The sequence below is a fragment of the Setaria italica genome, chromosome VIII (genome assembly GCF_000263155.2).
Source record: "Setaria italica strain Yugu1 chromosome VIII, Setaria_italica_v2.0, whole genome shotgun sequence".
Classification (NCBI taxonomy): Eukaryota; Viridiplantae; Streptophyta; class Magnoliopsida; order Poales; family Poaceae; genus Setaria; species Setaria italica.
In genome coordinates, this window is record NC_028457.1 from 5,751,227 (window position 1) to 5,765,944 (window position 14,718).

At 50.1% G+C, this 14,718-nt stretch overlaps 1 protein-coding gene across 1 annotated transcript; it reads right to left on the reverse strand.

Annotated features, from left to right (window-relative positions):
• Positions 1-6,942: 6,942 nt before the first annotated feature.
• LOC101763612 (senescence-specific cysteine protease SAG39) lies at positions 6,943-8,310 on the reverse strand. Its single transcript, XM_004978832.3, has 2 exons — positions 7,802-8,310; positions 6,943-7,721 (listed from the first exon to the last, which is right to left on the reverse strand). Exons 1-2 carry the CDS (start codon positions 8,283-8,285, stop codon positions 7,156-7,158), a joined length of 1,050 nt encoding a protein of 349 aa, XP_004978889.1. The 5' UTR covers positions 8,286-8,310; the 3' UTR covers positions 6,943-7,155.
• Positions 8,311-14,718: the final 6,408 nt, after the last annotated feature.

The following is a 14,718-nucleotide window of genomic DNA, read 5'->3' on the forward strand; positions in this document are numbered from 1 at the left end:
GGGGAAGTGTGGTCGTGCATGCGCCTAGTGCCGGCACATGTAGCACGCTTGCCGGTGTGAGGAATCAGGCTGGGAGGGTAGAGATCAGGGCAGTCTCACCGGCTGCCGTGCTCTAGTTCGTAGGCACGCGAATAGGAGCGAGCCAGTTTCTATGCAGGAGGGGATGGTCTGGCTACTGCAGTGGACAGCGGTGGTGCAGGCGGTGATGGCGTGCATGAGATAGGGCAGAGGCATGGCCGGGAGGGGTGACATGGTGGTAGGTGGCGGCGGCAGCACGGATAGAGAGGAGGGAAGGGGGAGGAACCGCGGAGGAAGATGATGACGTCACGGTGATGTCATCACGGTATGGGTTGGTGGGCTGGGTTGGCTGCTGTGTTTGTGAGAGGAAGGGAAGGCGGGTTGGCCTGAAAGGTTGGATGGGCTGGAAGTAAGGTTGTTGGCCGAAGAAGAATTTCAGGAGGTTTCTTATTATTTGAGATAAGGTTTTGGTTTCAAATTTGAAATGGTTTTCAAATTTAAGAAGGTTTTGAGATAAAGGTGTGGACGGGACTTTTAGATGGAGTGCTTTGGGAGTAGAATCCTATAGTTAGCTCACACATATGCATATGAAATCATGAAAATTATATTTTGGTGCATTAAATTTAAATGCATGGCTCTAGGGTTTAAGTTGCTATATAAATTCTAAGAAATTTTTTTTGAGGTCCATATTTTAAATGCATGGAAAATTGGGATGTTACAAAGAGAGAGAGAGAGAGAGAGAGAGAGAGAGAGAGAGAGAGGAGATGCCTGGTTAGCGTGACCTGTCATCGCTTGGCATTGATGTGGAGGGATATGGACCTGCGGTGAACAACTTAAAAAGTTTATGGAACTAGAAATGCACTTTCATAGTTGATGGACCTAAGTGACACACCTTCACAAGTTGATGGACCCTGGGTGCGTTTTACTCTTATTAAGAAAAGAGTGGCACACCTGAGTTTCAAACTGTCGTGGAACCACCTCGAATTAGCTTGATTAGAGCACGGTTAAGTTGCCTGACAAGCGACACTCATGCCTTAGTCAAGTTAACTCGAAGTGCTGTCGGATTTCATCCGATTTAACCACTTAATAGGACCGAGTTAGCATAACCCACACGAAGGTGAGTGGTTCCAGAGAATATAACAGATCCACCGAGTTAAACAAGTTTGACAATTTAGTTCAACACGAATCGAAAGTTAGAGTTTTACAAGATTCAAAAGCAGCAGAAAGATAAAATAGCGGAAGCTATCGCCGGGGTCGGATGTCCCTGATGAGGCCGATCAGGACATCAGTGATCCCTTTCCTCGCCATCTGAGGAGCGATCCCACTCGACCGTCCACCCAGAAAGAAGCTGGGGCGGCCAAGTGCCAACAGGGGCAAACTCAGAGCTTCGACTTCACCTGAAAGAGAGCCACAAACAACGCTAAGCTGCTAAGCTCAACAAGACTTAACCGACCGGGTAGGAAGAACTATTCCACCACTTCTAGACATGCAAGGCTCTTTGGCTGAGGGGTTTGTGTTGCCAAAATCAACTACATTGAGTCCTTACTTTCAATATTTTAGCTCAGATTCTAAGTTCATTAACCAGTTTATGTTGGCAACTTACGCTAAACAACCATAGTTTCCAACAACAAAGTATAGAACAAGCATCAGGTTCACATCATCATCATGTTCCATCTTTACTCAGTGTAGCATAGCGATCAAGCAGTCTCAAACTATGAGAGGCAGATGAATCAATTCGAGTTTCTTAACCATGCGTGGCGAACCTAATCTCATGACATCCGCGCACCACAAAGGGTCGCTTCCTGTGTCGGCCGTCCCCATCAATTCCCAGGCACGTGTCAGGTCCAAACTTCCCTTGGCATGCAATGCTCCACAGTCCCGGTCTCTACCGTACTGTGACCGCACTTGCACCCACATGATGCACCATGGGAACCTCGTTCCAGGGATAGCAGGGGTATAAGCCACGCCCTAGTTCAATCAGGTACTAGGCTTCCCTATCCCATACTAGGTATGAGATTAGTACTTTCAAACACTTGATCACGAACACCAACACTTTTCGACCTTAAGCAACTTCATATAGACAGACAGGGCAATCCACTGACCACCAAAAGAGTTCACCTGGCCCTGCCCCGTCCATCGTCCTTATAGTTGTAACCAGAAGGAGAACAACCAACTCCTATAACTCGCGAGTGACAGGAAATCACTTGACTTTTACCGAGTCCTATTAAGCAATGCAACTACTCGAACTCATCAGGCTAGTGTTCAGATCAAGGGAACTAAGTCATGCATCTATGGTTTCAAACAACTTCTGTACTTAAATGCACATACAAATGAAGGAAGGCATGTGTAAGTTTAGAAAGTTGGGTTCATGCTCCGGGGCTTGCCTTCAAGCGGAGGAAAGGGAAACTGGTCTTCAGCTGGGGCGGCATCGGCTTCTGGAACTGGTAGCTCGGCTACAGCTCTGTCTTCTGGCACCGGATGCAGCTCGTAGACGCCGTCAGCGAGATGCAACTCTACACGAATGCAATGTAGGAGTTAGTGTCTAGATGGTTATTTCAACAACACTTGCAGTTTTAGCCTAGAAACTTGTAGCAAAGCTACGGAAAAAGTGTGGAGGTTCAAGCTTCAGTTGATAGAGAACAAGACCAAGGGTCGGATTGGAAGAAACTTATGATCTGACCCTCCGACTTAAGGAATACTGTACCGAGGTCTTCAGACTTATCACAGAGAAGTCCCCAAAATTTTGCACAGATACCCTCGGGTCGAGGAAAAGGATACAGCCGAGTCCTCGGGCGAGGCGGATAAGGGTCGGCGAAACAGACAGGGTCGGGTGAGACGGAAGAAGGGGTCGGGCGAACCAGACAAGGTCGGGCGAGACGGAAGAAAGGGGTCGGCAACTTACCTTTAGGCCTACTGGTGAAGCTTTGGGGTCGGGAAGGAACAGACTTGGGCAGAAGGACTTAAGCACTAAGGCTTGGGCGGCAGCGATGTCGGGCGGTGCTCCGGCGGCAGCGGAGCTTCTTGTGGGCAACAAGGAAGCTCTAGCACAGCGCGGAGGAGCAGGCGGCTGGGTAGATTGGGAAAGGCAGGTGTTGAACGGAGAGGAGAATTGCTCAAGAACTTTAGGTGGCAGCGCTTGAGCACCAAACAGAGGAAGATGCGGCAAGGCAACGACGGCAAAGGGAACTTTGGTAGGATTCTGGTATTCCCTTTTATAGCTGCGCGGGAGAGAGAGTGTTGGAGCAGCACGAAGACCGGAAGAAAAGGATGGAGTGCGCTGCCATGGCGACGATTGAGCGGCGATGGGCAGTGGAACAGAACTTCGAGGATAGCGTCTTCGGCCATTGGGCACTGGAGACAAGGCGGCGCAGGCGCGGTTTTGCCGGGGTTGAGATTTGGCAGAGGCGGGCGTCGTCGAACGGCGGATTTGATTGGTGTGATAGGGAGAACGGCGCTACAAGCAAGGTGGCAACAGGTGAAAAGACAGGGCGAGTTGCGGCTGCGCGGGCGAGCGCAAAACAGTGGCTTGCCGGGGCACAGTTCTGGCAAGGCGAAAAAAGAGCTGTCACGGCCGGAGTTGGGGTTGGCGATGGAGGAATCGTCGCGTAGCGAGTTCGTGGGCAACGCGACTGTGGAGAGATGGCGGAAAAACCGGAAGGCATCGGGTCTTGTAGCCGGGGATCCGGCGAGGTGATGATGGGCGTGTGTTGCGAGGCGGTCTAACACAGCAGTGGCAAATCTCTGCCACGGCGGCGACGGGGCACCATGGCACGACCGACGAGGGTGCGAGCGAGACGAGGTGATGCAGAAAGGGTCGCAGAGGGGCTTCCGCGGTGATTGGGGAGGAGGGCGCGGGAATCCATCGTGTCGCGATCGGCGACTGGGCGAGGCGGTGGGCGTCGGAGAGATTAAGCAACGCGGCTGAGAAGTTCTGAAGCGGGCGCCTACCGCTTGGGCGCGTCTGCCTCGGGAGATCCGGGGAAGAGATTTGCGGGTCCACCCGTCAGTCTCAGTTTCTACTCTCCTCCAAGATGGGAAAGAACACTGCCTTTGGACTTAGAAAGAACTGACGGGGTTTAGGGCCGGGTTTCCAAGGGTCGGGGCTAAGAACCGGTTTTGAAACACTTAAGCTCAAGGGGCTAAGACAGAGGGATTAGGGACTCGAATTAGGATTAACTCGGCTGATGAACCAGGGTCGTTACACAAACTGGGGAGCTCTCCCATGCGAAATGATGAGCAAACCATTGAGAGATCAGGGTAGGGTTCGATATAAAGTCTCTGTCATTTGTAATAATGACTATAAGTATTTAAATTTTCCAAATTTAAGCAAATATTTGACTGAAAAAATGTGGATTTTTTTTGTGAAATTCGATGATTCCGATGGAGGCTGAGAAGAGCCCCCCCCAACCCCACCCCGCCTCATCGAAGTTCTTATAATATGTACCTTGTAGGGTTCTCTGACATGGAAGATTGTGGTACGCATCCTGGAACATGATCATCTAGTGGAAGGCTCGAATGCTGTAAAGTTTGAAGAAGATTACAAATCTCTCACTAGGGGCGCTAGAGGGGATCTGCAGCCGGGTTTTGAGTGCGGGAGTGGGTACAAGGCGAGGGGAGCTAGAGTAGGTGAGGAGGGGGAGGTGGCGGCGCGGGTAGCATGACGACTATATTCGGAGGGCAGCGAGGGTTTATGTGGGCAGCGTGACTGCCAGGGTTGGCCGGCGCCAAGCGGTGGCAGTGCGGTTGGGCGGCGGAAGGGGATAGCGAGGTTTGGCTACTCGGGAGCCAAAGCCATGCAAGGGTAGGGTGTCTACAAGGCTCACGATGACCTCGACTTCGACTCAACCCGGTCCTAGGGTATATGACACGGCGGCGGGTGGAGAAGGCGGGCTTGAGCTCCTACAAAGCTTGGCGGGGCTGTGCGGAGTGAGGGGTGTGGTGCGAAGGGAAGTAAGGAGCGCTCGGGGCTATTTATAGCCTAGCGGTGCTCGTGGAGGGGCTCAGGTGAGGTCTCCCAAGCTTATCCGTCCGGGGTGGCAATAGTGGCGTAGCGGCGCGTGCACTGGCGAGCGGGAGCGGAATAGTGCCAGAAGGGGTGTGCTAGCAGGCGGGAAGTGTGGTCGTGCATGCGCCTAGTGCCGGCACGTGTAGCACGCTTGCCGGTGTGAGGAATCAGGCTGGAAGGGTAGAGATGAGGGCAGTCTTGCCGGCTGCCGTGCTCTAGTTCGTAGGCACGCGAATAGGAGCGAGCCAGTTTCTATGCAGGAGGGGATGGTCTGGCTGCTGCAGTGGACAGCGGTGGTGCAGGCGGTGATGGCATGCATGAGATAGGGTAGAGGCATGGCCGGGAGGGGTGACATGGTGGTAGGTGGCGGCGGCGGCGCGAATAGAGAGGAGGGAAGGGGGAGGAACCACGGAGGAAGATGATGACATCACGGTGATGTCATCACGGTGTGGGTTGGTGGGCTAGGTTGGCTGCTGTGTTTGTGAGAGGAAGGGAAGGCGGGCTGGGCTGAAAGGTTGGATGGGCTGGAAGTAAGGTTGTTGGCCCAAGAAGAATTTCAGGAGGTTTCTAATTATTTGAGATAAGGTTTTGGTTTCAAATTTGAAATGGTTTTCAAATTTGAGAAGGTTTTGAGATAAAGGTGTGGACAGGACTTTTAGATGGAGTGCTTTGGGAGTAGAATCCTATAGTTAGCTCACACATATGCATATGAAATCATGAAAATTATATTTTGGTGCATTAAATTTAAATGCATGGCTCTAGGGTTTAAATTGCTATATAAATTCTAAGAATTTTTTTTTGAGGTCCATATTTTAAATGCATGGAAAATTGGGATGTTACAAAGAGAGAGAGAGAGGAGATGCCCTGTCATCGCTTGGCGTTGACGTGGAGGGATATGGATCTGCGGCGAACAACTTAAAAAGTTTATGGAACTAGAAATGCACTTTCATAGTTGATGGACCTAAGTGACACACCTTTACAAGTTGATGGACCTCAGGTGCGTTTTACTCTTATTAAAAAAAGAGTGGCACACCTGAGGTTCAAACTGGGAAGCTCTCCCATGCGAAATGACGAGCAAACCATTGAGCAATGAGGGTAGGGTTCGATATAAAGTCTCTGTCATTTGTAATAATGACTATAAGTGTTTAAATTTTCCAAATTTAAGCAAATATTTGACTGAAAAAATGCGGATTTTTTTGTGAAATTCGATGATTCCGATGGAGACTGAGAAGAGCCCCCCAACCCCACCCCGCCTCATCGAAGTTCTTATAATACGTACCTTGTAGGGTTATCTGACATGGAAGATTGTGGTACGCATCGAGGAACATGATCATCTAGTGGAAGGCTCGAATGCTGTAAAGTTTGAAGAAGATTACAAATCTCTCACTAGTGGCGGGTATGTATCTGGACAAGGTTGTTGAAAGCAACAAATCGGCCTAGGAAGTAGGAGGCTACAAGCAAGACTCCACCCCCGATCAAGAAATCAGGAAGGCATTGACCATGTTACTCCTGATGCTCAATGAGCCCGTCTGTTTCCAATTTATCTTCGCGGATGCCATTGTAGAATGGGACGTGGTGGAGACAAAGCTTGTAGAGATGGTGTTCATCTTACTGTGATGGGGCGAGACACCTCCTGCAGCCTGCTTGGCCCAGGCAAGAAGATATGTGCCTCCATCGAGGAAACCAGAGATCCAAAGGTGACGATAGTAGAGACAGTAGCCACGAACATGCTCTGCATCCTTCAGGCATTAGGATGCTTAGTCCAATTCTAGGTACAGCTCGATCGTGTGCCTTAATTGTTCTGTTTCGATGCTAATTATTATAATATATAAGAGAATGCTCAATCGAGTAGCTGTAAACCCATGCAGCGATAAACTGGATCCATACCAAATGATTAACATGAGAATTGCATCGTGGTCTCATAAGGCACTTTGATTCAAGAAAATACAAACAACAAAAATGTTACATGTATATATAGACGATTACGTGAAGTTTTTAAAAATGGCACATAAATTATTAAATTTAAAGTTTACCTTACGCTAAGAAACCAATTTATGTGCATGGATTATTACATATTCTTATTTGTGCATTCCTTCATGGATGATATAGATTGCGCGGGTTGTTTTCCGAGTTCACGCCACTGGATAGGAGGCTTGGATGGCAACGCCACATGCGTTGACACCCCTCTCAAGCCTCAGGTACCCTCCCTCTCCCCAGGTCTCCCCCCAACTGTTCTTGATCAGCCAGTACTGGCTGCCATCCTCAGCTGTGCCGTACCCTACTATCGTCACCGCATGGTTCAAGTCCGTGCCACAGCTGTCCGTGGTCATCACGCCGCCGTCGTAGAACTGGAAGTTGTTCGCGTCGACGCCCACGGACACGGGCTGGTTGGCAACAGCCGCTGCGAGCGCGTCCTCATCGTAGCGGGGCACGTCCTGGTAGCTTCTGATAGTGACTGCCGGTTGGACGGACTGGCACATGTCCTGGATGGCAGTGTACTGGTAGGCGTCCTCGGTGGTGATTCCGCCGTTGCTGATGATGTACTCGAAGGCGTTGTCCATATTGCCGCCGTCGCAACCGTAGTTCCCGTTGGTCGAGCAGTCCAGTAGTTGCTGCTCCGACAGCGAAACCAGCTCACCTGTCTTGATGTGGTGGATGCCCTCGATGGCCGCCACCGCGGAGAACGCCCAGCAACAACCTGCAAATTAAATCATTCTTGAGTAATGCAGTGTGATGTTCCACATGTGATCAAAATAGAAATTCATTACGATCGCTCACCGCAATCCTCTTGATTCTTGACACCTGTAACTGCACCTTTCTGCCTCCAGTCAACCTCCGCCTGCTGGGGCTCTGACTGTGTAACGTTCCCGTACTGGAAACCGGGCATCTTCATGCCCGTAGCCGGCGTGGCCTTGTACCCGGTGTACCTCGCCATGAACTCATCATGAGTCATGTCGGCAAACCCATTGATAGCCAGGTGATACTTTTTGCCACCTGCGGCATTGGAACTGTCAACAAAAATGGCATTCGCCATGAAAACCTGGAACCTTCGTGCTTTCTCGGCCGCGTCCTTGTAGGTGCGGCCGTGCTCCGTCACCCACCTCTCAAACCTCACCATCATAGCAGCCTCTGCGACAGAGCCGCTGCCGGGAAGATCCCGTGCAGCGACCGTGCAGCAGATGCAGTTTGCAATGGTTAGGACAGCGAGCAGAATAAGTGCCATCGTAACGAGAGGCTTCTTGTTGGCAATGTAGGGCGCCATGGCTGTTGCTGCTGTATGTAGATGATGTGTGTGAGCGAGAATAATGCTAGCAGGGAGCTGGAGACTGGAGAGTGTGTATTGTTGGTCTGAGTCCATGAGCAGGATGGGGGCTTATATAGAAGCCTCGTGCAGTAAAGATAGTAGAGATCCTAACATGCATAAAAAAATAAGGGAAATTGCACTCGAGTAGCATCCTGTTCCGTTCCTTCTTCCATGTGCATCGTGCTGTGTGGAGTTGACCATGTCGAAGCAGTAAGCCGCCATAGGCATAACTAAGCCGCCGAATGCCTAAAATATTTTCGTCAACGATGCAGTGCACTGTAGATTAATGAACTGATCACTAAGCTGCCTTGAATCCTCCCACATTGTGGCGTTCTAGACTAATGAACTGATCAAATTAATTTTCACTCCTTTCCTGAATTCATGTTTCTGTTTTTAGAGAATACAACTTTGATATTTCTTGAATCTCATATGATGACATTATTCTTTTTTCTTTGTCCTTCCAGATATCAACAACCTCCAGTAAGATTCTTTTACATTGTTACTCCCTCCATTCCAATTTACTATTCATTTTAGTTTTTCTACGTACATACTTTTGAGATGCACCTAGATATATACTAGTCTAGATATGTAAGCAATAGTTATATCAAATAAAAGAATGATGATGCCAGTTTTATAGTTCAACCGAAAGAGAAGCTATCAACGCCGGGTCTTCCATCGTTCGATGGAGATAGTGGAGTCCGGACCAGAAATTTTTAATAACTATGAAGATTATGTTGGGTTTAGGGCTGGTGGTGATAGGGGTTTGAAGTAGACATTGTTCCCCTAAATGGATCTTATTTAAGAAGTAAGTGCAAGGTGAACTAGCAGACAATTTTGTCGCTCCCCTTGAATATAGCCAACTGGACAATAAGTAAAAGCCGATCAGATCCAAGGATTCACGGTTGGCCCCGACAATGACCAAAACCCATCAATATCCCTAGGAATCACATTTAGCGACACTCAAGACAAGGGCATCAAGGGAATTAAATTGTCTTTATTTATGCTTCTTAAGCTATTTAGAGCACACGTTGAGGTGTCGCACGGTGGTCGGATTGCTTTCCTCTCTCAAAGAGGTCCTATGATTGATTCCTGTGCTCGGCACCTTTTTTTTACCTCACTTACTAGTGGGGTCCACCTTCTTCATGTTATTAAAAGAGTAAAATGCACCGGAGGTTCATCAACTTGTGAGGAGGTGTCATATTGGTCCATCAACTCCGTAAGTGCATTTTTGGGTCCATAAACTTTCAAGTCGTTCACCGTAGGTCCATACCATTCCACCTGGATGTTAGAGTTCACATGGCGTGATGACTGGATATTGCCTCTCTCATCTCTGTCCATCTTCCTCTCTCCCATGGACTTTGGATGGGAGCATTTCCTCAAGCAAGTTGTGGGCGAGGTGAGGTTCGACGCATGCACAGTTCGTTCGCCTCGTCGACTTCTTGCCGTCCTGCGGCTACGACGGTAGTGTGTTGGCCGACGAGCAGAGGGAGATGAAGTGGTCAATCATGCTCGCCGTGCCCTCGACCACGTGCTCCATGCCTACCGGTCATGCTGCACCACCACATGTGTCTGAGCGGCAGGAGCCCAGCAAGCAATGGAGGGGCGGCTTGGTCACGTGGAGTAGCAGCGGAGACGCGCATGGGTGCTCGACCCCAGTGAGTGGCAGGAGGTGTGCATGGCGCGACCCCACGATCAGCGGCGGCACGACTCAGCCTCGGCACAACCCATGGCCCTGCGCCGCTTCTTCAGCAGGTGGAAAAACTACTATTCCAAGAGGGGAGGCAGATGAAGCTTGGAGAGGAGGGATCGGTGGAATAACGAAGGAGGTGGACCAACCTTAGGTAGCAGTGATTTTATTTTGTGAAGCACGGCTAGAGAATTTGGCCGACGGGATTGGTTGTCTCGGGTTGAGAAACTGGTGAGGCTAGTCAAGCTTGAGCGGCCGGAAAATAGGGGAATGCTGGTGGTGTAGTGCTTGGCGGGAGCTCTGGTGTGCTTGTGTACATAGCTTGGGGTGTGTGTGAGCAATGGGCTGTAGTGATTTGAGGGCTGTGGCTGGAGGATGGAGGATTTGACCGGCAATGATGCTTGGCATTGGCACGTCCATTTTGATGGGGGTGCGTCCAGGGGCACTCTGGCCATGGCACATCGATTTGGATGCTGATTAGCGGTGAGGGACGGTGGTCGGGCACCGGCAGCAATGTGGCACACGGATTCTGCCATGGCACTAGCGAACAGTTGCCCGCACTTGCTCGTGTGCCATGCCCGCCACCCACGCCTCTTACCTCGTCACACCCGCATGTTGACACCTACTTCTTCTCCCATAGCTGTGCAGGCCCTGCTGAAGGTGAGGTCGCTGTTGGGGATGGATTCCCAGTACCCGTAAGGAAGGAAGAAGGTAGAATCCTACTAGAATTCCCCTGTAATCCTACTAGGATTCCTACCTTGTAACCGACTAGTAATCTCGCTTGCTGGAGTATATAAAGGAGGGCAGGGGTACATAGATCGGCAGATAGAGAAGAACCTCAAGCCTAGACCACACATAGGCTCAACTCATACCTCAACACCCAAGCGCAGGGCGCGATATACAACACCAAAAATAGGACGTAGGGTATCACGCTACTCTAGTGGCCCGAACCTGTATTAATCTATGTCTTATGTCCTCACTTTTACCATCAAGTTCCAGGTCCGTCCCTACCAATCAATCTACTACCTCGGGATACCCCTCGATACGTTGCTGGGTATAAAACACCGACATCTGGTGTGCCAGGTAGGGGTGATCGTCAAGATCATCGGGCGATCTTGAAGGACCTCATCATCAAGATCAATCTAGTCAAAGCGGCGTGTTCGTTGTCCTATGCTGACTAGCAAGCAAGATCGGCGAGTTGATCCGCCTAAAACCAGTGGATTTTGCATCGTGGGCAGCGTCAAGTCCAAGATGGAGTCTGATCCCATCAGAGCTCTGAGTACAAATTGTGGTAATCGGCCAACAGTTCCAGGTCGAGCTGATTACCGTGTCAAGTCCCAAAAGGAATAAATCTCACGGAGTACTGTAGCAACTCCGAGTCAGTATCGGTAAACACACACAAGGATAAGGTGGAATAACCTCTTCATTGGCTCTTGTGCCAAGGAATGGAATCCGTGGAATTATGCTACGCGCACACAAGAGAGGCCACCAGAAGATTTCAAGTGCTTTGCGGCAACACCAACAATTAACAACGCCGACTCGTCGACAACTACTTCGACTACTCATCTCGACTAGAAAATTAACCGGGGCAGACTTCATACCGTCGACAACTAGTCGAAATCGACTCCGGCTAGTTGGATTCATCAACAACCATCGTGGGTTCATGACGACCGCCATGGCTTCGTTGACAATCGTCCACGAATCAAGCTAAGTCACTATTTTAATTATTTTACTTAATTTTTCCGGGTTGTTTTCCGCATGCAGGGCAATGTGCCGAGTACTTTTTTTTCTGTACGCCTCTCGATGGAAATTACCCTCCAGAGCTACACTTTGCCAATTATTCCTGAGGCATGTTTACTGACAACCATGGGCTTGGTAGACCGAATTACGGAGGCTATCGCCACTGGTTTGGTGCACTGAGTTTCGAAAGCTCCGCCAACTGGCTTGGTACATCGAATTTTGGAGGCTACGGCCACGGGTTTGGTGCACTGAGTGCTGGAGGCTCACAACGGCTACCCTAGTGAGGCACAAATCCTATGTGTGGCAAACACGCGCTCTCCTCGCCAAAAGGCAGAGAAGTCTCAAAGACTACTTTATGCGCAATTGCGCAGTCTTTTTGTCGCAATGCCGACTATTTATTTTCAATGTCTTCTCTTAGCGGTCACTAATCTCCTCAAGTAGAACACACCTTAATTTGTGATAGGCTCGGATCTTCTATCATGCCTGAACACTAGGATGCGAGACAAAGATCTCTGTAGCAGCAGTGCCAATACGCGTACACGAGACAAAGATCTCACACGCAGTAGCAATGGCTAAACAAGGACTGAGAGCCTAAACGTAATAGGCTAACTACTCGGAAAAAATATGGCCGAAACAAGAGCATGACACACAACATTTATATTCATCACTGAATAAATTTCAGTAGTATCTTCAAAATTCTACAAATATGCTACATAATGTATGCATCTCTTTTTGCAGGTCAAGCTTCAGTGACTACTTTCCAAGATGCTCAGCGTACCTCCAATGACTATGCTAGCTCCCAGGCTCAGGGGCTAAGTGCCAATTACTAATCGGAATATCTCCAATGGCTCAGCTAGCCTCCAAGCTTGGGGGCTAAGCGCCAGATAACTACTCGACGTGGCTCCTATGGCTCACCTAGCGCATAAGCTCGAGGACTGGATGCAAAATGACTACTTGAAAGATGACTGGCGTGAAGGCTAAAGACCCTCAGATTGGTTATTTAATCATTCCAAGACTCGGGGGCTGATAAGCTACACCCAAAAGTTGATTCTTTTCAAGGTGAAAGAATAAGATTCAGGATTTTATTAACCCTCCACCTGATTCTTCAATTCAACCTAAGGTTCGGAGGCTACTCCATATGGAGTGGGACGTTCGTTCCCCTCCATATCACATTTCCAAAGATGAAGATTACAAAATCAAGATCATCAAGGTCTTGAGCACACCATAGCCTCATGGCAGCTTTGAGAAACTTTAAAGATTCAGCTAGACAAAGTACTCAAAGAGCACCAAAACTACTCAGTGAGGATGTGAGAAGTACTCGAAGACTATTGCATTCGACGATGAAGCGCTCGGAGGCTTGTCGGGGATAGATCCCTAGTACCCACAAGGAAGGAAGAAGCTGGAATCCTACTAGAATTCCCTTGTAATCCTTCTAGGACTCCTACCTTGTAACCGACTATTAATCCCACCCCCTGGAGCATATAAAGGAGAGCAGGGGTAGCTAGATCAACAGATAGAGAACCACCACAAGCCTAGACTAACATAGGCTGAACTCATACCTCAACAACCAAGTGCAGGGCGCGATATACAACACCCCAAACATGACGTAGGGTATTACGCTACTCTGGCGACCCGAACCTGTATAAATCTATGTCTTGTGTCCTCTCTTTTACCTTCAAATTCCAGGTTCGATGATTCCACTCCAACCAATCTACTACCACGGGATACCCCTCAGTAGGTTGTTGGGTATAAAACACCGACAGTTGCGTCCCTATGGTGCGCGGATGGCAGCGCTGTAGAGGGACATGCGGCACGGGCACGGTGGTAAAAAGCTTCCGCTGCAGCTCTTCACGCCCACAACCTGCTTGACGAAATGCTCCAACCAAACACCATGTAAAGAGATGAATATGAAGAGTGTGGGGGCTGCCCCTAAAAAGGGATCCCGAATGTCATTCGTATCATTCCCTGGATCAGTAGATGATACGGGCGTTTCACACAAGAAGTATCACATCCATACTTCGTACAACTTTTATTGAGAATTTATGTGAGGTTGAAAAAGAGAAAGCATACTACTAATGATACAAAATGATACAAAAGGGGTTGTAGCCTCAACCTTAATTATATAGCGGAGTCCTATGTAGCAGTGCCAAGCCTACAGGCGGCTTGGCTCCTAGGGCAGATCCTCAAGATCCTCATCTTCCTCACCAGCAACGTTTTCCTCTGAAGAAAGAAAAGAAGGGGAAGCAAGAGTGAGTACTGTATAATCACTACGGGAGACAGTGAAATTGCCGAGTGCCAGGGGCACTCGGCGAAGGGCAAAAAACCCTCGGCGAACCGTTTGCCGAGTGTAACACTCGGCAAACGGCACACGGCAATTTTACAGTCGGCAAACACTTAGTTGCCGAGTGTTTTGCATCGGGCACTCGGCAAAGTCTCTGCCGAGTGCCGAGAAAACACTCGGCAACAAATTTTTGAAAAAATAAAAAAAAAACATCCTCCGCCGCCACCACCGCCAGCTCCGCCGCCGCCAGCTCCGCCGCTGCCACCGCCGCCACAACCGCCAGCACCACCACCACAGCACCACCTCCCATGCTGCCGTGCCTTGCCTCCTGCCGTCGACGCCTTGCACCCGTGCCTCCCACCGGCCGTCGTGCCTTGCCTCCGCGCCGCCATGCCCGCCGCCGCCACCACCACCACACCCGCCGGCCACCACCTCCACCACACCCTGGCCTCGACGTCGACGGATCCGGGGTAGAGGGGGGGAGTCCCCCCTGGATCCAGGGAGAGGGGCGGGGCGGCGGCCGGAGAGAGGCCGCCGCGCGAGAGAGGGGAAGAGCGGAGGAGTGGAGGGAGTTACCTGGAGAGGGAGGCGAGGGATCCGGCGCCACTACCACGAAGTCCGCGCTCACCGGATCCGGGGAGGAGGGGCTGTGCGGTGGCCGGATCCGGCCGGATCCGGAGAAG